This window comes from Pan paniscus, chromosome 13, assembly GCF_029289425.2.
Source record: "Pan paniscus chromosome 13, NHGRI_mPanPan1-v2.0_pri, whole genome shotgun sequence".
NCBI lineage: Eukaryota > Metazoa > Chordata > Mammalia > Primates > Hominidae > Pan > Pan paniscus.
The window spans coordinates 43,683,877-43,708,565 of NC_073262.2; the positions used below are offsets into that span (position 1 = coordinate 43,683,877).

General features: G+C 57.2%; 2 protein-coding genes across 16 annotated transcripts in view; both read right to left on the bottom strand.

The window, feature by feature from the left end:
- Positions 1–649: 649 nt before the first annotated feature.
- On the bottom strand, positions 650–7,682 carry LOC117979359 (coiled-coil domain-containing protein 74B). Of its 3 annotated transcripts, none has more exons than XM_055109342.2 (8): positions 6,117–7,682; positions 4,642–4,686; positions 3,506–3,556; positions 2,531–2,669; positions 1,542–1,734; positions 1,386–1,459; positions 1,254–1,310; positions 650–1,053 (listed from the first exon to the last, which is right to left on the bottom strand). In XM_055109342.2, the coding sequence occupies exons 1-8, from the start codon at positions 6,364–6,366 to the stop codon at positions 918–920; spliced, it is 945 nt and encodes a 314-aa protein (XP_054965317.1). In that variant the 5' UTR covers positions 6,367–7,682; the 3' UTR covers positions 650–917. The 3 variants fall into 3 exon arrangements, with proteins under 3 accessions (XP_054965317.1, XP_034810041.2, XP_054965316.1); XM_034954150.3 differs by having other exon boundaries at positions 3,506–3,754; XM_055109341.2 differs by lacking the exons at positions 4,642–4,686; positions 6,117–7,682 and having other exon boundaries at positions 3,506–4,476.
- A 5,079-nt stretch (positions 7,683–12,761) lies between these two features.
- Positions 12,762–24,689, bottom strand: part of LOC117974329 (sphingomyelin phosphodiesterase 4) — a 30,980-nt gene continuing 19,052 nt past the window's right edge. For 6 of the 13 annotated variants that reach the window (XM_055109348.2, XM_055109345.2, XM_055109349.2 and 3 more), the window contains 9 exons: positions 18,582–18,727; positions 17,916–18,006; positions 17,366–17,466; positions 16,434–16,597; positions 15,616–15,821; positions 15,041–15,274; positions 14,658–14,789; positions 14,382–14,510; positions 12,762–14,223 (listed from right to left, as the gene is read on the bottom strand). In XM_055109348.2, coding sequence (XP_054965323.1) covers positions 13,894–14,223; positions 14,382–14,510; positions 14,658–14,789; positions 15,041–15,274; positions 15,616–15,821; positions 16,434–16,597; positions 17,366–17,466; positions 17,916–18,006; positions 18,582–18,727 — 1,533 coding nt within the window. In that variant the 3' untranslated portion in view covers positions 12,762–13,893. Of the gene's footprint in view, positions 14,224–14,381; positions 14,511–14,657; positions 14,790–15,040; positions 15,275–15,615; positions 15,822–16,433; positions 16,598–17,365; positions 17,467–17,915; positions 18,007–18,581; positions 18,728–19,517; positions 19,600–22,800; positions 22,888–24,689 lie in introns of all 13 variants that reach the window. The other 7 variants (XM_055109347.2, XM_055109343.2, XM_034954121.3 and 4 more) reach the window with 2 other exon arrangements.

A 24,689-nucleotide genomic window follows, 5' to 3' on the forward strand; every position in this document is an offset into this window, starting at 1 on the left:
AAACTGGGCCTGCTGTCCTGTTAGGATGCTGTAAGCCCCCGGGCCTGGGCTGTCCTTTCTGACACACTGTCCCATTCCTTGGCCTGGTTCATCCCCAGCTTCCTGGCAAAGTTCTGCTCCCTGAAGCAGGAAGAGGCTGAGATTAATGCCAACGAAGTGGGGCTGTGGGCCTGGGAAGACTGTGTGGCTGGCTGGGGGTGGGCACTAAGCTGGCCACCCCACCCCCGACATGGACATGTCTGTGCTGTGGCGGAAGGGGTGGTGCGGGCATGGCCACGGCACTCGAGACAGCCCTCCGAGGAGGAGGGCGAGCCTGGCTGGACCCCCTGTCTGCGGTGCTGTGTCAGGGCAGGAGAGGACAGCCTCTTGCCCCCAGGAGTGTGCAGTGTGGGCAAGAGACAGAGTGATCATGTGTTTGGAACGCAGCTCCAGCCCAGCCTGGGGACCAGAAAAGCCCTCCCGCTTCCAGGGAGGATGTGCATGGCTCTGCCAATGCCTGTCTCCCAGGGCCGCTGGCAGGTCCCAGGATGTGCAAGACTGGGCTGCCCAGGCAGGTCCCTGCACACAGCGGGCGCTGGGCTAGAGGCCAAGGGCTGGGACTGGGAAGGGACGCGACGCCTGATAGCCAGTGAGGAAGCAGGCACACAACTTGGAAATAAACAAGCTTTATTTTCAGTTTCAATAGGTAAGACGATACCTGCTTCATCATGTGCTTTTATGTAAATGCCAAATAGCAAAATAACAGCTAGAAAATAAACAGTTTGTCAGTTTGGAGATCAAGTACTTTATCTATCTTGAGTGTTATCTATCTTGGAATTTAGCCAGGCCTAAAAGTAGTGGAAGTATCAGGAAATGCTATAGAGAGCCAGTCTCCAGCTGCAGGTTGGTGGGCCTGGCACTGACCAGATGCGGGTAGCTCAAAGCACTGAGTGATGCAGGCGCCGTTTCTGCATTGCCTGCAGCCTCTTCTGCCTCTCGGCAAAGTTGTTCTTCGGGGTCTGCTTCAGTGCGGGCAGGATGGCACGCTCCGCCACAGGTGGGCTCAGAAGCAGGCTGGGGGCGGGTAGAGGGACTGTCACTGTGAGCATCCCCGGGAGTGGAGTGCGTGGGGAGTGCGGCCTGCATGGCCCTCACGGGGGCACAGAGAGGCCTCAGCGAGCTCTGCTTCTGGGCTGCCACCCTCCCTTCCCCACTCCCTCCCTGGGGCCCAGGCTGCAGGGCTGCCCCACTGTCCCCATGCCTGTGGGACTTACCATTTCTTGGAGAGGCTCTTGGTGGAGACCTTGGGGAAATGCGTGGCTTCTTGGTCCCTGGGTGAAGGAAGAGTCAGCAGTGAGCTGTGGATAGGCCCCCAGGGATGGGGCAGGGGTGCACCAGGCACTCACCTGGGAAAGCTAGCTTCCTCTGGGGCCGCCTGGGGCCTCTGGCTCCCTTCCAGGAGGGACTTGAGGTGCTGCAGCTGAAAGGCAGGGGCAGGGGCATGGTGGGGCCTGTGGCGGTGCCAGACTGCCCAGGGCCACCCCCACCACCCAGGGCCTCACCTCTTGGGTCTGCAGGAGGTTGGTATTCCACAGCTCGCGGATGAGCACTTCGCACTGCCTAAGTGTGGTGGGCTTTCGCAGGGGAAGGGGCAGGATCATTGGGGGGTGTGCCCCTGCCCCCATCTGCCTGCCCTGGTGCTGGCTGTTCCCCATACAGGCAGCTCCTGCGTTAGAGGCCTCTGCTTTCTCCTTTCTGAAACAGTCATTGCAGCAGCCAGAGGTGACCTGCCCAGGTGCGTCTAACCACCCACCCAGCATACCTCCCCAGGCAGCGCCCAGGCCAATGTGGGGAAGAGGGCCTGGTTCCCCTCTCCCACTGAGCAGGGTGCTCTGGGCACCAGGTGGGGGTCTCTGGGACTGGGGCCTGTCCCTTTCTCCCCTCTGAAGGTGCCCTAAGGGTCAGATGGGCTTCAGTGGGTGACCGGCTAGCTGCCAGGCTGCTCTTGGTCGTGACCCCACACGCAGTGGGGCATCTTGCTCCAGGCCTGGTCTCGGGATGTGCAGATGCAGGAGCCTGTCCTGCTGGTTGCGCTGCTGAAAGTGTGCGCTCTGTAGCATCCCAGGGCAGTCCCAGAAACTCAGGGATCACCAGAACCTGGTCCTGCTCTGACCTGCTGGCCTAGTGCACTCCAAAGGCAGGCTGTGGCCAGGGGCAGCAGGAATGCAACTCACTTTTCTTGGTAAGAATATTACTTTACTTTTCTCTGAGGAAGTGGTTTAGGGGCTGCTACTGGCCCCCCTTGTGTGCTCAGGTCAGCACAGGTACTCTGCAGGACCCCCAGGGGAGGGGAGGAAGACAGTGCCCACCGATGGGTAGAGCGTGGCCGTCATCTGCTATCATGAGCCCAGGAGACAGGCCCCTGGAGCTAGGGGCAGAGCAGTTGGCTGACTGCAGGGTGTGAGCCTAGTAAATGTAGTCATGGGGCCCTTAGGGTGCAGGCAAGACTTACCTGGCCTGCCCTTGCACCCCAGGAACACCCAAGCCTTACCTGGCCTGCCCTTGTACCCCAGGAACCTTGTCCAGCTTGCTGTTGTGAAGTAGGGGCTCCTTTTCCAGGTCCGCCTTCTGGGGGACGTCAGCTTTTGAATCTTGCTTGTTGAAGGAGCCGGGCTGGGGCCTGGCCTTGCCTTGAAAGTTGGCTGCAAGTCAGACCCTACAAGGCCGGTCACTGCAGGCACCAACAGTCACTGCCCAAGTTTTCCAGGAACAGCTGTGTGTACCCAAGAAGCCCCTGTCCCTGCCTCAGTTTCCTCCTCTGTAAAGGGAAGCCTGCCTTGGAGGGTTCTGGGGGCAAACAATGAGGTTCTGAGGGTGAAGCCCATGGGTGGTGCCTGTGAACACTCTAGAACAATCAACATAGTGGAAGCTGGCCCCATCTTGGGTAAAATGAAACTGCATGAGAGGCTTGGGACCCAGCCTGCATGGGTTTCCTTGGCAAGGACAAGGCTCGTCTAGCACCTGGGCCCATCACAGGAATGGTGGGGGTTAGGGCAGGGCTGAGGAAAATGCCCGGCCTCACAGAGTGGGGAAAAGAGGCTCTCTGCTCCCGGCTCACTCTGCAGAAGGTGCCATGAGCCCAGGGCTCCGTGGGCAGTGCCATCCCTCCTGTGTCCTGCCTGCTTGTGGCGGGGACACGGCCAAGCAGGGCTGCTGCTGGGCAGCCAGGGTACGTCCTCCCTAGAAGGCCACCCGGGGAGGCCCCTCCTGCCTGCTTGCTGCCCCACCCTGGGGTGCCTGCTGTGAGGCCTTACTGCCCTGTGACTGGTCCCTGGTCCTGCCCACCCCCCCTTAATCCCTTCCCGGTGGCTTCAGCTTGCAGGGCTCTTTTCAGCTGCACCTTCATCCCCAAATCCTGGAGCTTGGCCCAGCAGAGGGTGCCTGGTCAGCACCCCTAGAGGCCACCCAGGCTGGGGTCCCCGTGGGGCACTCAACCCTGTGAGCACATGGACGCCAGCCTGCTCACCTGAATTAGAGATGGACTTGACAGACTGGAAGCTTGACGTGGAGAGGCTGTCTGCAGGAGAGCGCACAGTGTCGGCGCTACCGGCTGCAAGACGCCCACGCTTGCCTCCTGGCCTGTGTGTCCGTGAGGAGCCCTCCTTCAGCCTGGCAGGGCTGGGTCCTCCCAGCTCTACCCACACTCCGTTGATGCAGACCCAGCGAGCGCCCAAGGGAGCAGAGGCCCTGGAAAGGTGGTTTCCTGAGGGGCCATCTGGAAAGCAGGAGGGCTTGGGACACATGGAACAGCAGGTCCCGAGGGAGAGCATGGCCTCTTCCCGTGTCCTGTCAGCGTCCCCGGCACTGCAGGGCTGGGGCTGCCGACTTGGGCCACACTTTGCCCAGAACAGCTCACTGGAGTTGCCACAGCGGCTAGGGAAGGGCCCTCCCTCAACCCCCTTCTCCATGTCTCCCTGGGAAGGGAGAGCCCTAGGCACTGCCCCAGCTGCGATGTTCCCAGGCTGGCTCCATCCACCAGTCAGATGTCCTCCTGATGTCAGCCCCAGCCCCAAAGATAATGGGAAGTGAGCTCGAGACCACAACCCAGAATCCTGGGCTGGGTGGGGGCCGCTGTCAGGATGGGGAAGTGCCTTGGACAAGTGGCAAGGAAACAGGACTCTGCTTCCTCCCTTTGTCCCCATGGTTGCTGCCCAGATGGCAGGAAGGGATCCCTGGATGGAGTGTGTCCAGAGCCCCTGGGCCCCCAGCATGTCAGGACTCAGAGCCATAGGGCTGAAAATCCTGGGCCTGGCCACAGCAGCAATCTGAGGCAAAGATCTAGCAGGGCAGGGGCTGTCCCAGGGGTTCCTTCCCATTTCAGCTCTACTTGGAGGAGGGAGGTCTCGGGAGCACCCTGTGCCCACCTCCTCACTGCAATGACCTCAGGCCCTGGGCTTCCTGAGAGCAGCACGTGCTGTGCTTGGCTGCGTAACATCATCCAGCCACGGCTAGAGGTAGCGGCATCTGTCCAGGTCCCCCAGAACCTGTCCCCACTGGGTTGGCATACAGGGGCCAGTGCAGCCAGGTGGGCAAGGACAGTCTGGAGGGGCTCCCCTGGGTGGCAAAAGCATCCCATCAGGCACTGAAGGGCCCAGTTCTCACCTTTCTTCTGTGATGTCTGATTCATTATGAGCTTGTAACGGAGATCTGAAAGCAAGCACACGCTCTCCTCAGCACTTGTGAAACCACAGCCATTCTGAGAGAAGAAGCCTGGCCTGTCCTCTCCTGGCTGCTGAGCCCGAAAGTCCTGCCCCCCCCACTGGCTGATTGGGCCCTGCCCCATGGGTCCTGCTCTCCACCACGCCTTTGTCGTGGGCGTCAGGCCAGGAGTGGCCCCTGCCTGTTCCCTAGGCAGAGCCCACCTGGCATATCAGCCTCATCCATCTGAGATGACTGGAGGGCGTCCACACTGCCAGGGAGAACCTGGGCTTTAGGGGTACAGAGGTGAACTCTGGAATCCCTGGCTATGGCGGTGTCATGATCCCGTGGGCATCAGGGACTGGGGGGAGGCTCAAGAAGATATGAGGAACGGGGCGTCCTGAGGCTTATTAAGACATGGGGAAGGGGGGTCCTGACAAAACAGACACTTGGAGATGGGATACTCGGCACTCAGGTAAGGCAGCACCAGGGAACGGGGCGGGAGAGGAGGCCGCGGGCACTGGTGCCCTTGCTGGAGCCCTCCTGAAGCAAGAGCGAGGAGCGGAGCCACATCCCACATCCTGGCGGGCCCTCCTTCTGCTCGGGGCAGGAGGGGTGGGGGAGGAGGGAGGGAGAAAGGGGGGCGTGGGGGTGAGGAGCAGCTAAGGGTGCAGTTGGGAAGGCCCCGCCAGAGGACGGCATGGACACAGGCGAAGCGGGGACGGGGTGGGGGGCGGGGGAATGCCTGCTCCTGATCCGATGTGTTTAGCTGGAAGAAATTCATTGAGCTGCGCACTCGCACTTGGGCACGTTTCCCTGTATAAAGTTTTTGTTTGTTTTTGTTTTTTTTGAGACGGAGTCTCGCTCTGTCACCGAGGCTGGAGTGCAGTGGCAAGATCTCGGCTCACTGCAAGCTCCGCCTCCCGGGTTCACGCCATTCTCCTGCCTCAGCCTCCCCAGTAGCTGGGACTACAGACGCCCACCACCACACCCAGCTAATTTTTTGTATTTTTAGTAGAGACGGGGTTTCACCGTGTTAGCCAGGACGGTCTCGATCTCCTGACCTCGCGATCCGCCCGCCTCGACCTCCCAAAGTACTAGAGTTACAGGCGTGAGCCGCCACGCCCGGCCCCATCTATAAAGTTTTTAACAGAGGTGTGTCTGACCCTGCCTGGAGAGGAGAGGACTGGCGGAGTCAGCATCTGAAATGCTGCTGCCCTACGAGACAGGCAGACAGGTTCGGCACTGCCCGGGGGCCACGCGGGTCTCCCTCTGGGAGGAGGGGACAGCTCAGCGTGGCAGGGCGGGCTTACTGTCCTGTGTTCCCCCTGAGCCCAGGCGTGTGCTGGAGTTCATGGCTGTGTTTCTGTGCTGCGGGAGCGGCAGTGTTGAGTGTGCCAGGGGAGGCAGGGCCGGCCTAGGGCCCCGCGCCGGCTCACCCTTGTTCTCCCGCTTCAGGTGCTCGATCTCCTCATGGAGCTTGGCCAGCATCTCCGAGTGCTGCTGCTGCAGGAACTGCAGGCTCTTCTCCAGGTCCAGGTTCCGTTTCTGCGGGTCGCTCTGCCTGAGCTGCGGGCTCTGCGGCCTAAAGGACTGGACGCCCACAGAGGGGCGCTGGCGCCGGCGCCGAGAGCCCGGGGTCGGCGAGCTGGGGGGCCGCGTCCCAGCCGCCACCCCCGCACCGCTCATATCGCCATCGCCAGGTACCCTCCCGCTGCCACTGCACCCCGGCTCAGTGGCCAGGCCGCCCTAGCCTGGCGCCCCGTCACCATGGAAACCGGGCGACGGAGGGCGCGAGGCGGTTGGCGGGGGCGGGGCCTGTCGCTGGCTTTTCCTGGGTGAGTAGTGATTTACAAGGCATCCAGGGCTGGGCGCCTGGGCTCACGCCTGTAATCCCCGAACTTTGGGAGGCCGAGGCGGACGGATCACTTGAGGTCAGGAGTTCGTGACCAGCCTGACCAACATGGCGAAACCCCGACTCTACTAAAAATACAAAATTTAGCCGGGCGTAGTGGCGGGAGCCAGTAATCCCAGCTACTCGGGAGGCTAAGGCAGGAGAATAGCTTGAACCGGGAGGCAGAGGTTGCAGTGAGCCGAGATCGCACCGCTGCACTCCAACCTGGGCGACAGAGACTCTATCTAAAATAATAATAATAATAATAAAAAGGCATCCAGGCATCCTTTCCAGCCTGGATGGAAAGTGAGCCCCTGTCTCTATAAAAATTAAAAGAAAAAAACCTGGGCATGGTGTCTTGCGCCTGTAGTCCCAACTGCTCGGGAGGCTGAGGTGGGAGGATTGCTGGAACCCCGGAGGTCGAGGCTGCAGTGAGCTATGATGGCACCACTGAACTCCAGCCTAAGTGACAGAGTGAGATGCTGCCTAAAAATAAGAGGCCGGACGCAGTGGCTCACACCTGTAATCCCAGCTACTCCGGAGGCTGAGGCAGGAGAATCACTTGAACCCAGGAGGTGGAGGTTGCAGTGAGCCAAGATCGCGCCATTGCACTCCAGCCTGGGCGACAGGGTGAGACTCTGTCTCAAAAAATAATAATAATAATTAATAAATAAATAAATTTAAAAATAATAAAAATAAAAAGTCTTTTTTTTTTTTTTACAAGGCCTGCCCTCAAAAAAAAAAAAAAATCACAGCCAGGCCAATCATAATTTTGCCAGATACCAGCAAACCTGGAGGAAGGGAACATAGCTAACCCCAGCCTGCTCTGGCTCTCCTTCCCCACATCTTACTGCCACATCAGCGGGGCTCCTGTATAATAACAGGGGGTACAAGTGAAAGAACTGCTCATCTCAGAGCTTATTCGAGAAATCTCTAGGAAACCGTAAAGACAACAGGGAGACAAAAACTAAGACACTAGAGGAGGTTTAAGCCTCTGACACCTCCAGTTAACAAACAGCACACATGGCGCAACCCCTAACCAGACCAACATAAAACTTCACACAGAAAGTCCATTTACTGGTTGAGCATGACCAGCCCTCAACAAAAACTTGCAAGGCATAATAAAAAACAACACAGTTCGAAGACACAGCAAACATCAGAGCCATACTTAAATATGGCAGAGATGTTGGAATTATCAGACCAAGAAATGGAATATGACTATGATTAATATGCTAAGGGCTCTAACGGAAAAAGTGGACAACATGAGATTACAGACTGATAATGGGAACAGAGAGGTAGACATTCTAAGAAATAATCTAAAGAAAATGTGAAGGCCAGGCAGGGTGGCTCATGTCTGTAATCCCAGCACTTTGGGAGGCTGAGTTGGGCAGATCATTTGAGGTCAGGAGCTCAAGACCAGCCTGGCCAACATGGTGATACCCCATCTCTACTAAAAAATACAAAAATTAACTAGTGTGGTGGCATGCACCTGTAATTCCAGCTACTTGGGAGGCTAAGGTGGGAGGATTGCTTGAATCCAGGAGGCGGAGGTTGCAGTGAGCCGAGATCATGCCACTGCCTTCAAGCCTGGGCAACAGAGTAAGACTCCATCTCAAAAAAAAGAGGAAAAAAAAGAAAAGAAAATGCGAGAAGTTGGCCAGGCACAGTGGCTCACACCTCTAATCCCAATACTTTGGGAGGCTGAGGTGGGCGAATCACTTGAGGTCAGGAGTTCAAGACCAGCCTGGGCAACATGGTGAAAACCCATCTCTACTAAAAATACAAAATTTATTGGGAGGCCGAGGCAGGCGGATCACGAGGTCAGGAGATTGAGACCATCCTGGCTAACACGGTGAAACCCCATCTCTACTAAAAATACAAAAAATTAGCCGGGCATGGTGGTGGGCGCCTGTGGTCCCAGCTACTCGGGAAGCTGAGGTAGGAGAATGGCGTGAACCCGGGAGGCGGAGCTTGCAGTGAGCCAAGATCGTACCACTGCACTCCAGCCTGGGCGACAGAACAAGACTCCATCTCAAAAAAAAAAAAAAAAAAAAAGGCAGGCATAGTGGTTTATGTCTGTACTCCCAACTACTCAGGAGGCCGAGGCCGAAGAATTGCTTGAACTCAGGAGGTGGAGTTTCCAGCAAGCTGGGATCCTGCCACTGCACTCCATCCCGAGCAACAGAGTGAGATTCTGTCTCAAAAAACTAAAAGAAAATGTAAGAAGTCAAAAACACAACAGAAATGAAAAGTCAGGTGCATGGCTGATGCCTGTAATCCCAGCACTTTGAGAGGCCAAAGCAGGAGCATCTCTTGAGCCCAAGAGTTGGAGACCAGCCTGGGCAATATAGCCAGACCCTGTCTCCACAAAGAACTAAAAAATTTGCCTGCGTGGTGGTGCACACCTGCAGTCCCAGTTACTGAGAAGGCTGAGATGCAGCGAGCCATGATTGCACCACTGCACTCCAGCTTGGGCAACACAGAGAGACCTTGTTTCAAAAAAAGAAGGAAAATGATATAGGAAATTTGGATCTAAAAAAAGGGAAGTGCATTAGAGAAGGAATAAATTAAGATAAAATATAATCTTTATTATTATTTTTAACAGATGACAGGTTGCTCAAAAAAATTATGGCAACATGTATTCAGTAATTATGGTTTATGGACAGCTGGAATGAATGGCAGCAATATTATTGCTGGGAGGGAGGATATCCTGAGTGGAGAGAAATTCATCCAGGCAGGAGTGCAGTGGCGCGATTATAGGTCACTTGCAGCCTGGAACTCCTGGGCTCAAGTCATCCGCCTGCCTCAGCTTCCCTAGTAACTGGGATTACAGGCACACACCACCACGCCTGGCTAATTTTTTTTTTTTTTTTTGTCTTACTATGTTGCCCAGACTGGTCTCAAACTCCTGGGCTGAGGCTCTCTTCCTCCCTCAGCCTCCAGAAGTGTTGAAATTACAGGTATGAGCCACTGTGCCTGGTATGTGGTTGCTTTTGAATGTCCTAGTCCTAAACATCTGGTTCCCAAGAAGGAGAAAAGAAAAATGAAGGCAGGAGGAGGTGCTGATCCATAAAAACCTCCTGGAAGGTGTGTCCCTGGGGAGGCAGTGAGGGTTGAGGAGGGACGTTGCAAACATAGCAGTGGAGATTGCAGCAGTGGCTGCCTGCCTCTTTGTCTGCATTTTCACAATCAACAGCAGCCATCATCAATCAGAGCACAGATCCCCAGTATTTGGAGGATGGGGCTCTTATTGCCCGCTCTGGTTCCTGCAAGCTATAGGGAAGCTACTCCGGAAATGCATGCATGGCTGCTTGCACCACCAATTTAAATGCCACTTTCTTCTGAAAACACCCTTACAGACCTGCCAGGAAATAATGTGTAACCAGATATGAGTGCATCCAGTGGCCCAGACGAGTTGACATATAGAATTAACCATCACCAGTCCACCCCTTGTCAACCTGGCACCCATACACATCTCCTTAAACCATACTTACTCTCCAAATAAACACAATAACCCAGTGTTATTGTGTTAGCAGTGGAAGGTGTCCAAGTTAATAGTGTTAGCAGTGGAAGGTGTCCAAATCACTGGCAGTGAATCCGGATGGGTCTTCAGCAACCACAATTCTTGGCTCCTCAGAAGAAGGAATTCGACTGAGGGGCATAAGGCAGAAAAAGAGACCGAAGCAAGTTTCAGAGCAGGAGTGGAAGTGTATTTTAAAAGGCTTTAGAACAGGAAAGAAAGGAAAGTACGCTTGGAAGAGACCTAAGTGGGCACATGAAAGTCAAGTGTGGTGTTTAACCTTGATCCTAGGACTTTCTAGACTGGCCCCTTTCCCATGATCCTTCCCTTAGGGTGGGCTGCCCACATGTACAGTACCCTCCTTACCCTTGGGAGTTGAGCATATGCAGTGTGTTTAGGAAACTGTATGCATGCCCATCTGAGGTTTTTGGGTGGGGTGCCCCCCGAAGGTCATACTCCACCACTTTGTCTCTTAATGCACATGCCTGGGAAGTTGATTCTCCCTGGAATCTGCATTCAATTAACACTTTAGTGAAATAGGTGTGGCCCATCAGGAAATGGCCTGTCCCTGGCGCCAGCTGCCAATTTATCACTTTTTTTATTTATTTTTTGAGAAGGAGTCTCTTGTCACCCAGGCTGGAGTACAGTGGTACGATCTCGGCTTACTGCAACCTCTACATCCCAGGTTCAAGCGATTTTCCTGCCTCAGCCTCCCAAGTAACTGAGATTAGAGGCATGCGCCACCACACTAGCTAATTTTTGTATTTTCAGTAGAGACGGGATTTCAGCATGTTGGCCAGGCTGGTCTCAAACTCCTGACGTCAAGTGATCTTCCTGCCTCAGCCTCCTAAAGTGCTGGGATTACAGGCATGAGCCACTGCGCCTGGCCAAAAGTAGGAATTCTTGACTGGGAAATAATTTGATATATTTTCGCACCTTGTGACTTGAGAAAATTATGCTAGGAATTCTGGTTTTGGGAGTCAAGGGAAGCTAGCTTAATTTTTACAGTGAAGGCTACGTAAGAGTCCGCTCTCCAGTGTGGTGGCTCACACCTGTAACCCTAGCACTTCAGGATGCGGAGGCGGTCGGATCACTTGAGCCTAGGAGTTCAAGACCAGCCTGGCAACACAGTGAGACCCCGTCTCTACAAAGAAATTTAAAAATTAGCAGGGTGCGGTGGCGCATGCCTGTAGTCCTGGCTACTTGGGATGCTGAGGCAGAAGGATTGCTTAAGCCCAGGAGTTAAGAGGCTGCAGTGAGCCGTGATGGTGCAGTGCACTCCAGCCTGGGCAATATAGCAAGACCTTGTCTCAAAACAGAGAGAGTTCTCTCTCATTTATATTGGAAATGTCAGGGTTATTGGTGAGAGCTGGCCTTTAGGGGATCTAAGTTGCTCTTGGATGTCCAAGGGGAAAGGTATAGATTTCTCCTGACTGCACAGGGCCTCTGCTTGTGAGTTGCTTGCACAAGATGATCGGAATCTGACTTACCTCAGATCACCGGGGCGCTGGTATATCCTAGCGGTAGATCATGGAAGGGAGTGGGCCACGAATGGGATCCAGGGAACGGGATTGCCTCGGGGCAAGGAGGCTGATGCAGAGGTGCAGGGGGCAGGGGGCAGGGGTGGTGTCAGGACAGCCTGAAGCTGCGCTGCCAGAGGCTCTGGGCCACGTGGTCAGAAAAGCATCGGATTTGGCCTGTTAGCAGGGGAGTGTGGCCCAATGGCAAAAAGTCAAGGGCATCCTAGGAGCTGAGGAGGCGGTGGCAGTGGCAGTTAGGGCAAACCACTCTGGAAGCATCCAGGGGTGGAGACGAGAATGTGCAGGAGCTCCTGCCTCCAGCCTGGCCTCCCTCCTCCTTGTGCCCCAGACAGAACTGCTTCCCCTCAGTTGCTCCAACTCGTCCTTCCCCGGAAGTCCCTCACAAGTGCCTCCTGGCCGGGCCCCCCCAACTGCATTTTGCTGTCGTCCCAGCAGTCCCATTTTCTCTACAGTGAGAGTTCTTGGCAAAATTTAAATCCCATTTTATTGGCGAGGTCCCTACCCCCCACCTGGAAGTGGCTGGAACCCAGCTGCCCGCTGCTGCCCTCACTCCCCAGGCAGAAGCCACTGAGCACCAGCTGGCCTTATGGCCATCGCTGTCCAGGTCCCAGCCACCAAGACCCTGACCCCTCACTCAGCTTTGCTGTTCTCGGTTCTCAATGCATTTTTGTCTGCCCCCCGCTCCTGGCCAGACAGTTCAGCCGCCAGCAACTCCCGCAATCCTCAGAGCTTCTGGAAGCCATAGACTTGGCGGCACATGTTCCCGGTGGTCAGCTTTTCTTTGAGAACAGGGTCTCACTCTGTCACCCAGGCTGGAGTATAGTGGCATGATGAAGGCTCACTACAGCCTTGACCTCCTGGACCCTGATGATCCTCCAAACTCAGCATCCCAAGTAGCTGGGACCACACATGTGAACCACCATGCCTAATTTTTTGAATCTTTTGTAAAGACAGGGCAAAGTCTACTGTGCCTCTGAGAGAGGAAAGCATAGGAAGCCAGAGGCCCAGGCCTGTGGACACTAGCGGGAGGGGCCGACAGGGTGCCCAACAGTGGTTTCTGCAGCCCCCGTGTGCTCAGAGACTCTGTACAGGTGAACCTCCTAAAGACTGAGCCCAGGTGCCAGAAGACTCAGAAGCAAGGACATGTTTATTCAGATCCATGGTCGTTACAAGCTTCATTTTTGGTCACAGGCCCTAAAATGCCATTATTCTCAGTTTACATCAAAATACAAAGCCCAACATTTACAATTTTAAAAACATTAAAGCAAACCCCCAAAACCCCACACCGAAAACAAAGGCTTGGTTTGGAAATCACCACTGAGATGCTGTTCTCCCTCGCATGTCGTCTGTGGGGTGAATGAAGGTGAAGACCCCGTGCTGGTTTCTGTCAGAGAATCTGTAGAATACTTAAGTACCATTGAACGGTTGCCATGTCTTTGAGCACTTGATGTTACTGAAGTGACAATGCTTCTCACCATCTTTGGCTGCAGAGCAGAAACTGGCAGAATCCGACCCCATCGACCCAGCAGTGTCCCCAACGCCTGAGGACCAGCACCCATCTGTGACAAGGCACAGGGGTCCGCGATGTTGGCCACTGCTTTGGGTGATGTGCTCAATGGCTTGGGGTCTGCGGTGAAGCACCTGGGCTCTGGGAGGGTCTTAGGCTCCTGAAACATGGAATTCTACGGCCCAGTCTTGGAACAGCTGGGAGAACATGAACGCCCCTCACGGTGAAGAATCAGGACAGCCACTCTCTAGTTTTCTCACAACTCTAGAAACTTTGATTCTTTCCTGGAGTGGAGATTTGAGCCACCGTCCTGGTCCCACACAGAGAGAGGAGGCGCCACAACCCACTCTGCCCACCTCAAGGCCAGCCAGTGGGGAGGCCAGGCCCAGGTGGCTGTTGGCAGGCTGGCTCCCAAGCTTGGTGCAGCAGAGTAGCCAAATGGGCAATGGAAAAAAGGCCCCGAGAGCTGGCTTGGCCATGAGTCCTTGGCAGAGGGAGGGAAAGGCCAGCGCTGAGCTCTGTGCTGTCACAGAGCGTAGCTGTTGAGCCCTGGTAGCTACTCCTTTGCTGAGGCCCACCTGCCTTCCTTTCTTGGTTGCGTTTCCTCCAGATGCCTCTGCGGCTGCAGGAACCCCGCTCCAGAAGCCCGAGGATAACCATGTTCCCTCCTGGAGGGGCTTCCCAGGTCCTCTCAGCCCAAGGGTGGGGCTGTGTGGCAAATCCCTCCAGCCTGCTCTGAAAGCAGCTGACACCTTCAGGGCTGGTGCAGCTTCCCCCGCTCGGTCAGCAGTGTCATGGCAGAGGCGTAGAGGACATAGCCCAGGGTGAGCAGCAGCGTGCATGGGAGGGGCCCGACGCAGAACAGAGAGGCCACAAAGAAGGCCAGCAGCAGCGAGACCAGCGTCCGGTAACTGCCCAGGAAGCGCAGGCTGAGCCTGGGGCCGCGGGTGTGGCCGGCCACCTGCCTCCGCCCCACAGGGCTCAGCAGGTGCCTGCTGGCCAGCCCAGGTTCTGTGAGGTGGTAGCGACAGAAGCTGCCGAGGAAGTCATCCCGGGAACACAGAGCCGCCATCTGTCCTGCAAACTGAAGCACAGACAGAAGCACGGGGGTGTGGGGTGGTGGCACCACAGGCCTCAGGACAGCAGTACCCCACCCTCACAGGCCACCCCGGGACTGCACCCCAGGCAGGAGCATCTAGAACCCTCTCTGAAGACGCCAGGCCAGCCCTCCTGCCCACTCACTCTGTGGTTGATGGCAGACGACAGCCTGAAGAGTGTGCGGACCAAGCTGGCGATCTCATAGCTCCGGATGGGCTGCAGCTCCGGGTCCCCCTGGTACTCAATTTCAAACCTTCGCAGCCCATTGATGATCTAGAAAGCCAGGCCATAGGGATGGGTCAGAAAACACAGCCCCACACATAACTCAGAGGAGCCTGATGGCCTCTGCTCACGAGGGAGGAGGGAGCTGGGGACGGGTCAGGGCCCAGCCCATGCGCCTCTGAGACACGGGCCTCTCACCTGGTACCGCCCCAGGGGCGTAAGGATGAGTCCGTCCTCACCCACGATGCAGTCGGGGAGTTGCTTTTTTCCATTCTCATCCTGGGTGGTGCCCAAGGCGAGTGTGAACTGCCTGAGCTGCGCTTCGCTGAGCTGCCAGAGAGAAATGCCACTGCCCTCAGCATCAAGATGAAGAGAGGGGACCAGTCTTCACCCCACCAGCCTACAACAGTGGCAACAAGGGGACCCAGCTATGATGCTCGGGGTGTGGGCCTGCCTCCCACAACACTGGGTCCATATGTGTGGGGCCTGGGACTGGTACGTGGCTGACCACAGGCTGGGTGGAGTGGATCCTTCAGGGAAGGGGACCCTGATGGCGGTGGGGCAGGCCCCATAGCTCGTACCCGGAATATCTGGCGCAGGTACTCCAGGGCCTTCTCCAGGTATTCATCTGTCTTCCGGACGCTGTCTTGCCCCATCTCGTCCAGGTCGTTGGCTGTGTAGGAGCCGTTGGTGTCCATGGAGCTAAAGCCCAGCCATGAGAGGAAGGAGTGGCCAGCCGGGCTCTCCGCACACTGGTCGGAGATGGACTTGGCTGTGTGTTTGGCCTGTGTGATGAGCTGAGCGAGGCGCAGGACCTGCAAGGGAGGCGCGGGCAGGTCACCAGCAGGACAGGCCTGTGCTGCCACCCAGGCAGCCCCAAGAGCAATGCACAGCCAGACTGCTGAGCGTCAGGAGGAGTGGCTTCTGCCAGAGGACTTTTAAAGACTAAAGGATGATCTTCTACATTTGAAATTTCCCAACAAACACTGCCTTCGTTATCAGGAAAAAATTAGACTTTACTAAAACGGGGGAAGGAGATGTGGCGTGAAATCTACACCCAGCCTCCCTCCTTCCTGCCGGATCACAGCACTTCCCGGGTTCTGCTCAGCCCCATGGCTCCAGGGGCCCTGAGGACAGGCACCGCCGACCCACTCACCAGGGTGCGGGCCTCGGGCCCAAACATCGGGGTGTACTTGCAGTCCTGGCCCTCCAGGCTGTAGACGTGGCTCTTCACCTTGAAGGAGGCATCAGTGACCGCTGGTGGCCAGGGTGACAGGAAGCTCCCAGTGAATGTGGGGGCCGTGAAGAGTCGGTGCTGGCGGTGGGGGATGACCAGCTCTGGCTCCAGGAATAGCTGCTCACCTAGAAGGCAGGAGACGAACCTGGCACCCACTTCCCGGAGGCAGAGTACCCGACTGCTGCCCTTAGGATTCTGGGGTGTCTCTGAGGTGTCTGGGGAGCCATGACCCAGGGGTGTCCTCCTGAGGCCCTGCCTGGCAGCATCTCCCACACAGTAGGTGGCTGACATGGGGAGGGCGGATGGGGGAGCTGCTGGCTCACAGAGCCCCTAGCAGTGTCTGCAGGAGGTAAACAACAGGAGGATCGAAAGAAACCAACGCCCAACCCAGCCAGGATGAATGCAAGGCAGAGACCAGGCTCACCTCCTGAAGCGGCCACCACGAGTTGCCAGGGAGAAACGGCGGTGTCATGGGGCCGCACTTGGACCGTGCCGGCCCGCTCTGTGGGCACACCTGCGATCCCCCACCCAGTGCCTGGTGGCTGCAGGGCAGGCAGGATCCAGCTGGTTTCAGACCTCACCACACAGATGTGTCCCAGGAGTCTCCACAGCACCCTTTGCCGGGGCCCACTCCGGGCGTGTGGGTCCCTCTTAAAGACCAGCCACCCCCAGCTAAGGGCCTGGCCCTGGTCTGGCTGGGTTGACGTCTACCCGGCTGGCCCAGGCTGAGGACTTACCTTTCTGAATCATCTCAGCCAGGTTGGGCTGGGCAAAGACTTTGGCCACTCGGAACACCATGAGCGCGTGCTTGGGGCTAACCAGGTCTGTGCGGAGCGCGCGGTTCAGGAAGCCCACAAACAACTTGGTGTACATCAGCAGGTTCTCCTGGACAAAGGGTGCCCTGGGGACCGAGGTGGCAGGTTGGGGCCAGCCTTCCAACTGGAAGCATGCCCCTAATGCCCGGTCCATGCCCCTAATGCCCTTGCTCACCCTTGGGCTTTCAGACTCTCCCTAGCCAAGGTGACAAGCTGTCACAGATGACAGCTCAGGGGGCCACGGGCAGGCAGGGAGGACAGGACAGAGGCAGGTAAGACCCAGGCCCTCTGAGGATGCCACATCCTTAGCAAGGCTGAGGCCCCTTTCCAAGTGGATGGAGGCCACCATGGCAGAGGCCAACCCAGAGCCTGAGGGGGCTCAGGGAGGATCCCCCAGAGGGTCCAAAGGGGAATGCCTTGGGCAAGGAGGGGAGGGATCAGTGGCCATGCCAGGTGCCACGGAAGCCTGGGGTCCGCTGTGAGGATCAAGCAGGGGATGAGGGGAAGACAGCCTCCCTCATCCCCTGCTTGATCACCGCTGCTCTGCTCTGTGCTGATGAAGATCAAGGGATAGTTTGGGGGTGGCTAAACACTCGTCTGGGACAGAAGGGAGAGGGGACAGGGCAGGATGGGTCACCCACAGCTTCCATAAAAAACCAATTCTAGGGCCTGGCAAAGTTGAGCCTAGGAAAGGCTGTGTTCCGCTCGGCAGGGGCTGGGAGAGGACTTCAGGAGGCCACGGGGGCCAGGGCCAGGCTGACCCCAGCACAGGCCGCTGGCTTGGCCTCCACCCACTGGAACAATATCCACCTGGGGGAGCCAGTGGCACGTCTGTGAGAGGAGCTGAGGCTCACCATTTCTCCGACACACACCGGGGCTGGGAGTCGCTGCCCGGAGCCTGCTTGTCAGGCGCGTACCGCCACGGCTGCAGGTAGCTCAGCCACATCTCCAGGACCTGTGGGGGAGGTGTGTGCTAAGGGCTCAGTGGCTGGGGGCCAAATACTCGGTGGCCTGGAGCCCAGATACCAGGCGGCAGCTGGGTGGGACTGACTCTTCTCACTTCCTCCAGAGGGCGCAGGAGAGACATGCACAGCCCTGTGAGGTTTGGCTCTTGCTGGCCCTCCAGAAGCCAGGGTGGGCTTTTCCCAGCCCAGGGGGCAGAGTACTCCCTGGTCAGGTAAGGGTAGGAACCTGCCCTGCACCAGACAGGTGGGACAGGGCAGGGCTTTCCTGAGGGCTGGCTTTGGAAACTCAAACAGAAAGAACAATGTGGCCCTCCAAGACCCCCTCCTTGCCAAGGCCTCTGTAGTAACACTTGCTCTCCTCCTTTATCTGCCCCGAAGGACCTCCCACCTCAAGGCACACAGAGGACACAGGCACACGTGTGACAGGGCCAACACTCACAGCTCTGAACGATGCGTCCAGGGGCCAGTGGCCAAAGCAATGCTGCAAGAAGAGGTAGAGTTTCTGCTGGACAAACCTCGGGACAGCAGCCCTGCAGGGGATGGGGAGGGTCACCTGCTGCTTGCCCAGTAAGGAGGCCCTGCTCACAGATGACCCCAGGGCTCCCATCAGTGAGGGTTGGCTCCGCCGGGGGAGAGCACTGGGCACCTCCGGGAGGTTCAGCCCCATTCTTCAGAGGAAGAAATCAAGGTTCAGAGAGGTTAGGGAACATCCCAAGGACACACAGCACGCAGGCGGCCGAGTCAGCACAACTCCTGCACACACCTCACCCTCCGTCCCATACAAACAGCCCACTCTGCTGGCCCTGGTGGGCCTGGCAGTCAGGGCCACCCCAGCTCTTCTGACAGGGTTGAAGAATATGAGATGCAAGAGATGGCAGCACAATGGGGCCTCTCTGGCCAGTCTGGAGAGAGAGGCTCTGGGAGCCAACTGGGCGGGGTGAGAGGACACCTGCCTAGGCCTGGAGAGGCCTCACGTGCTCTGTGAACAGAAAGGGAGTCCCCTCACCCTGCCCTCCATGCCCTGGGGAGAGGTCGCTGTGGGCGACACCTTAGGAGGGGCAAGTGGGGGAGACGGCAGCGGTGGGAAGTCGCAAGGGCCACCCACCGTTTGAACTCCTCCAGGGGGCTGGTGGCGTGGGAGTGAGCGGAGGGTGAGGCCTGCTCTGGCTTCAGGCTGTTGGCAAAGGCGTGCAGGTGCTTCAGCAGCAGGCGCACCACCAACACATGCTCCTCAGTAGGCGTGAACGACTCCTGGGTGGAGAAGGAGGGGTGAGGGCCTGGGAAGGAGCGCGGCACCCATAGCACTCGGCCTCCAGGTCTGACCACATCCCGCCCTGAGCCAGTTGCTCTGCTTCCCCCACGGGAGACACGAGCCAGGCCGGGAGTGGGGCCACCCCATGGGGCACCACTGTGCCTGGCACCCAGCAGACGTGCCTTGCACTGCTTGGTCTGAACTGTGACCAGCTTGTGGTATGGAAGTGCTTGGCCCAGCGCCCACACAGCCCTGGGGAGGCCTCACTAAGACAGACACATCTGCAGAGGGCCTCCCAGCCCTGCTTCTGCACCGCTGCAAATCCGCAGCGGGTGGCACAGGCTGTGCCCTTGGGCACTGGTGCCTGTCTTGATCCCCAGGGCAGGAGAAAGCCAGCATCACCCACAAGCTCTGGATCCAGGGTCTCCCACCTGCCTCCCAAGTGTGTGCAGAAAGCACATGGAACCCAGGTGTGGTGCCTCAGACCTGTAATTCCAGCACTTTGGGAGGCCGAGGTGGAAAGATCGCTAAGAAGTAGTTCGAGATTAGCCTAGACAACATAGGGACACCCTGTCTCTACAAAAAATTTTTAAAAGTTAGCTGGGTGTGGTGGTGCACACCTATAGTCCTAATGACTCAGGAGGCTAGGGTGGGAGGATCAGTTCAGCCCAGGAGTTTGAGGCTGCAGTGAGCTAGGATCGTGCCACTGCACTCCAGCCTGGGTGAGAGTAAGACCTGGTTCAAAAATAAGAACCCCATGGCTTCACTTTCCTCCCCAATTCCTCCCACCTGCTCCTCATCCTGGACACAGCCAGATGAGAACTCGGCCCAGTAGAAGCCCCGGGCGTCACTTCCTCTGTTGCCCAGGGACCTGTGGTCAGGAAAACCCCAAGACAAAAGCACAGTCAAGCATATTAGGCCAAACTTTTTTTTTTTTCTTGAGACAACGTCTCCCTCTGTCGCCCAGGCTGGAGCACAGTGGCGCAATCTCGGCTCACTGCAACCTCCGCCTCCAGGTTCAAGCAATTCTCCTGACACAGCCTCCTGAGTAGCTGGGATGACAAGTGTGTGCCACCATGCCCAGCTAATTTTTATTTTTCATAGAGATGGGGTTTCACCATGTTGGCCAGACCTCAGGTCTCCCAAAGTGCTGGGAATACAGGCGTGAGCCACTGTGTCCAGCCTAGGCCAAACTTTTGATTTGTAACATACAAGCAGGATCCTGGAGATCTAGCCAGAGAGGAAAGCCTTTTTGGTGGCCATGGGCTTCCTCTGGTTGTTTAGCATTGGGAGGGCAGGTGGGCGCATCGAGAGTAGACGAGGGCAGGGAAGTGGGGGTGCTGAGGGCAGGACCCTGAGTCTGAGTGGACATGCTCGCCTCTCCACACTTGTCCCCTAGCCCTTTGGGCCTTAACACATCTGTGCTGCTGAGGCTGGTGCAGGGCCCGGCCTCCAGGTATATCCTGGGATGCTGTAGACCCCACACGGGCCACTGCCCATATCGCTACCCACTCAAGTCTCCCCGTCAGGAAACTGTCCCCACAGGTCCAAGTGACACACCCCAGAGATAAGTGGCTGAGTCTGAAGATGGAGCTATGGGGTGGGAGGCATTTTCTTTTTTTTGAGACAGGGTCTCACTCTGTCACCCGCGCTGTAGTGTCGTGGTCTCGGCTCACTGCAGCCTCTGCCTCCAGGGCTTAAGGGATCCTCCCATCTCAGCCTCCCGGGTAGCTGGGAACACAGGCGCACACACCACCACACCAGGCTAATTTTTGTATTTGTAGAGACAGGGGTTTCGCCATGTTGCCCAGGCTGGTCTCAAACTCCTGAGCTCAAGCAATCCGCCTGCCTCAACCTCCCAAAGTGCTGGGATTACAAGCATGAGCCATCGTGGCTGGCTATTTTTCTCTATCTGTATTGTTAAGTCTTTGGGCAATGAATTTGCATTGTTTTGGAAGAAAGGGCCAGGTGCGGTGGCTCACGCCTATAATCCCAACACTTTGGGAGGCCAAGGCAGGCAGATCACTTGAGGTCAGGAGTTTGAGACCAGCCTGGCCAACATGGTGAAACTACGTCTCTACTAAAAATACAAAAATTAGCCGGGTGGGTGGCACATGCCTGTAATCCCAGCTACTCAAGAGGCTGAGGCAGAAGAATCACTTCAATCTGGGAGGTGGAGATTGCAGTGAGCCGAGACCATGTCAATGCATTCCAGCCTGGGCAACGGAGTGAGACTCCATCTCAAAAAAAAAAACAAAAAAAGACAGAAGGAGAAAAGTATGAGACATAATACCTGTACCCATACTGCCCAACTAGAAGGGCACCAGTGGGGTGGGAAGTTAGACCAGGGTCTTTCTCCTCCTCCAGTCTCAGCCCAGGCCCTCCCTCCAATCCTGGCCTGGGATCCTGAGCCGTAACATCCTTCCTGCAGCTAAGGGGAGGGGAAGACCTCCACATGCGAACTGGAAAACTGCCTTCCCCTGCTGGTGCACTTGACCCACCTCACCTGGTCCTTCCGAAGGGTCTGGAGGGCCCACTGTCCGCCCCTGCCGCCGGCAGTCACATGGAACCCTCTCAGGCTATTTTCCCATAGGTTTGCTGAGCCAAACTTCTCCCTCAGCTCTGCACCCCTCCTAGGCCATGTTCCCACATGGAGTCCCTGGCCACAGTCACCTGCTTGCTTCTTTTTTTTTTTTTTTTTTGAGACGGAGTCTCGCTCTGTCGCCCAGGCTGGAGTGCAGTGGCGCGATCTCGGCTCACTGCAAGCTCCGCCTCCCGGGTTCACGCCATTCTCCTGCCTCAGCCTCCCGAGTAGCTGGGACTACAGGCGCCCGCCACCACGCCCGGCTAATTTTTTGTATTTTTAGTAGAGACGGGGTTTCACCGTGTTAGCCAGGATGGTCTCGATCTCCTGACCTCGTGATCCGCCCGCCTCGGCCTCCCAAAGTGCACCTGCTTGCTTCTTAAGGATGTGTCCCCAAAGCCGCACATTTCCCACTGGGCTGAGACTCACAGCACCTCAGCTCACCCCACCTGGGTCTCGCTGGTCACCCTCCCACCATGGGATTTGCCAGATGCTTTCTGGACACTGTCCTCCCTCCCTGGCGCAAGCCCTCAGGTTCCTCCTCTCCTCTGCAGTGGCTCCTGCGGAATAAGGTGCTCCCGTGTGCTGTGGCCGCCATCCAGCCCACCAGCGCTAAGGGGCCAACACATTTTCTCATCTTATGCTCAAATTCCTGTTCAATCATGTGTGCTCCTTCCCAGGTGAACGGGACAGATCACTGGCTGTGAGCACAGCCCGTCTCCCCCGGCTCTCACAGATTCCTCTGTCATCCCTGAAGTTCCCTACAGGTCTGAACTCTGCTTCACTGACCTCAAATCCATCCACACACTTGTCATTTCTGCCTAGGCAGCTGCAACCTCTATGAGGTCACCACCCACTCTAATCTGCCTCTGGAGGTGTGTATGAGCGGCCAGGTCTCCCCAGGTGAAGGCCGGGTCCTGGCTGGGCTGTCAAGGACTGACAGCTTCTGTGGGCTATAGGGTCAAGCCCCAGGTCCTTCCCACCCCCCTGCCTCACACACAGGCTCTGGGTCACAGCACCTCCAGGCTGGGTGACAGTTCTGAACAAGGCAGAACCCACACCACCCGTTAAGTCCCAGGCCTCTGCGTCTTCAGCTCCGTCCTGAGCGCCAGACCCTGCAGAATGCAGTGAACCCAGCCACTGCTGAGGCCTGAGGACTCCAGCTCTTCAAACCAGGGCCAAGCACGGGGCCTCCAACACTGGAGAGCTTGTGACACCTCCACTGGCCAGGAGCCTGGACAGCCAGGGCCACATGCCCACATGCCTCGTTCTGCCACAAAGCCACCACCCCCACCCCCAACCAAACTAGTCTACAAAGCCAGGGGCCAAGCCAGGCTGGAGGCTGACCCCTGCCTCCCCCCGACACAGGGGCTTCGTTCTGCTTGGAACTAGCCTCTGAGTCACCAGCGGCCGGCCCCGGCGGCCCCTTGCTTTGCCAGGCATGGACATGCACTCTGGGCAGGAGGAAGGGAACGAATGAGCCAGTACTTGGTAGGCGTGGAGGGCCTGGAGGCTGGGTTGGGCGGGGCTGTAGAGGGCGCTGGAGACACTGAGTCGGTAGTGCAGAACCTCCAGCTGAGACAAGGAACAGAGAGATGCCGGAAGAGGCCGAAGAGCAGAGGACAAGAGAATGGGGTGGGGAAGGGGAGAGATAGGACCAGACACGGGAGGGGGAAGCGGAGAGAGAAAGAAAGCAATGAGAACGAGCCCAGGAGTGAGGAGAAAAAAAACAAAAACAAAGCACGGTCAGTGACAATCCAAACAATTGCAGTCCCAGCAGCCGCGGGCCAGTGCAGCACCCCCCTCCACAACCAGGCCAGGGCTGTGGCCACACTCTCCTCGCTTTGAAGGCCCGGGCAGAGGGGCCTCCAGGTCACCTGGGTGGCCCCTCAGTATTGCTAGGGCCTAAAGGCCTCTCTAGCTCCTTGGAAGGGCCCAACTCACTGCCCTTCAAGATGGGACCCACTCTCCCCAGTGACTCTGAGGTCACACTATGTGTGGCACATGCAAACCAGAGCCCTCCAAGAGCCCAGGGCCCTCGCTGGGACATGCTGCCAGCCACCAAGACCTCAAGATCCTGAGGCTCAGAAAAGAAACCAGCGGAGCATGTTCCAGGAGGAGGACTCTGCCCAGAAAACACATGTGGAATTGACTGGATTTCCCTGGGTTGTCTTAAGAAATTTACCAAACTGGTATAAGACATGATTGATTCCTATGTGTCTAAAACTCAAATCAATGTCCCCTCCATGACTGGCTCTCTGAGAACTGAGGGCGAGGACAGGTCCCCAAGGGTAGCACAGAGACGAGCACAGGCTCAGGCCACCAGGCCCTGCCCTCCACCCTCATAGTCTGGACGTCAGCTAAGGTGGTGTGCACATCAGCTCTGACTCCTGGAGGCAGCCTCTCCTACCGCAGCAGAAACTCCCACCCTCCAGATACAGTGGGTTCCCAAGGGCGGGAGCCCCCGAGGATCTGGCACAGCCACACACACCCAGAGGCAGCAGGAACCTGAGGCTGAGCTGGCTCCTAGCCAGGACCCTCCGACCTGCTGCCCTACAGCACCACGGCCTGCCGAAGCACCCCTTCAGCCCAGTGCAGCCACAGCCGGCCTGGTGCACATCCTGCCCCGCCAGCAGCATGCCTCCTGCCCAAGCAGCACACCCACTGGCCTCCACACAGGAGAAATCAGAACACACACCAGTCGCCATGACACGCAGAGCAGGGAGTGAAGGAGCAGGGCAGGGAGGTGTTGCCCTCCACAGCCTTCCTCTGTGCCAGACCTGGGGCTCAGGGAGGAATCAGACACATAGTTCCCCAGTGTGGCTCTGCCCTTGCTTGCAGGAACACAGTGGCCTACAGCGCCATGGCCATCCTTACTGCCCACAGGGCCACTGGGGAGCAAGCACGCATCCTGGACTCAAGCAGGGTGAGGAGGATGACCCCAGGAGCCTCACTTCCTGCATCTGAAAATAAGGGCTAGTGGGGACGGGCAGGGATTTCTGCATGGCAGTACGTGTAGCACAGGCCTGGACAAGCGGCAAGAAGCCTTGGGAGACACAGACTTCCACAGCTGCCTTTCTCTGACTCCCACCCACCAAGTTTTCTTGCGTTTTGTGTTTTGCCTGAACTGGAAGAGGCGAAGAGTGGAGTGTCTCTGGGTACTTGGTCCGGCCACTGCAAGGTATTCTGAGCAGGGTCCACCCACCCCAAGGTCTGGCCAAGAGGAAGCAAATGTGGGGAAGAAGGGAACTGCACCTCCTGCCCTCCACAGGGACAGCCCCCTGCCCTTCCTCTGGCCCGTGAGGACACAGAATCCTCACAGGTGACAGCCTCAAAGAGCCTTTCTGGCTGACTCTTGAAAGTAGGTGTGCTTCCAC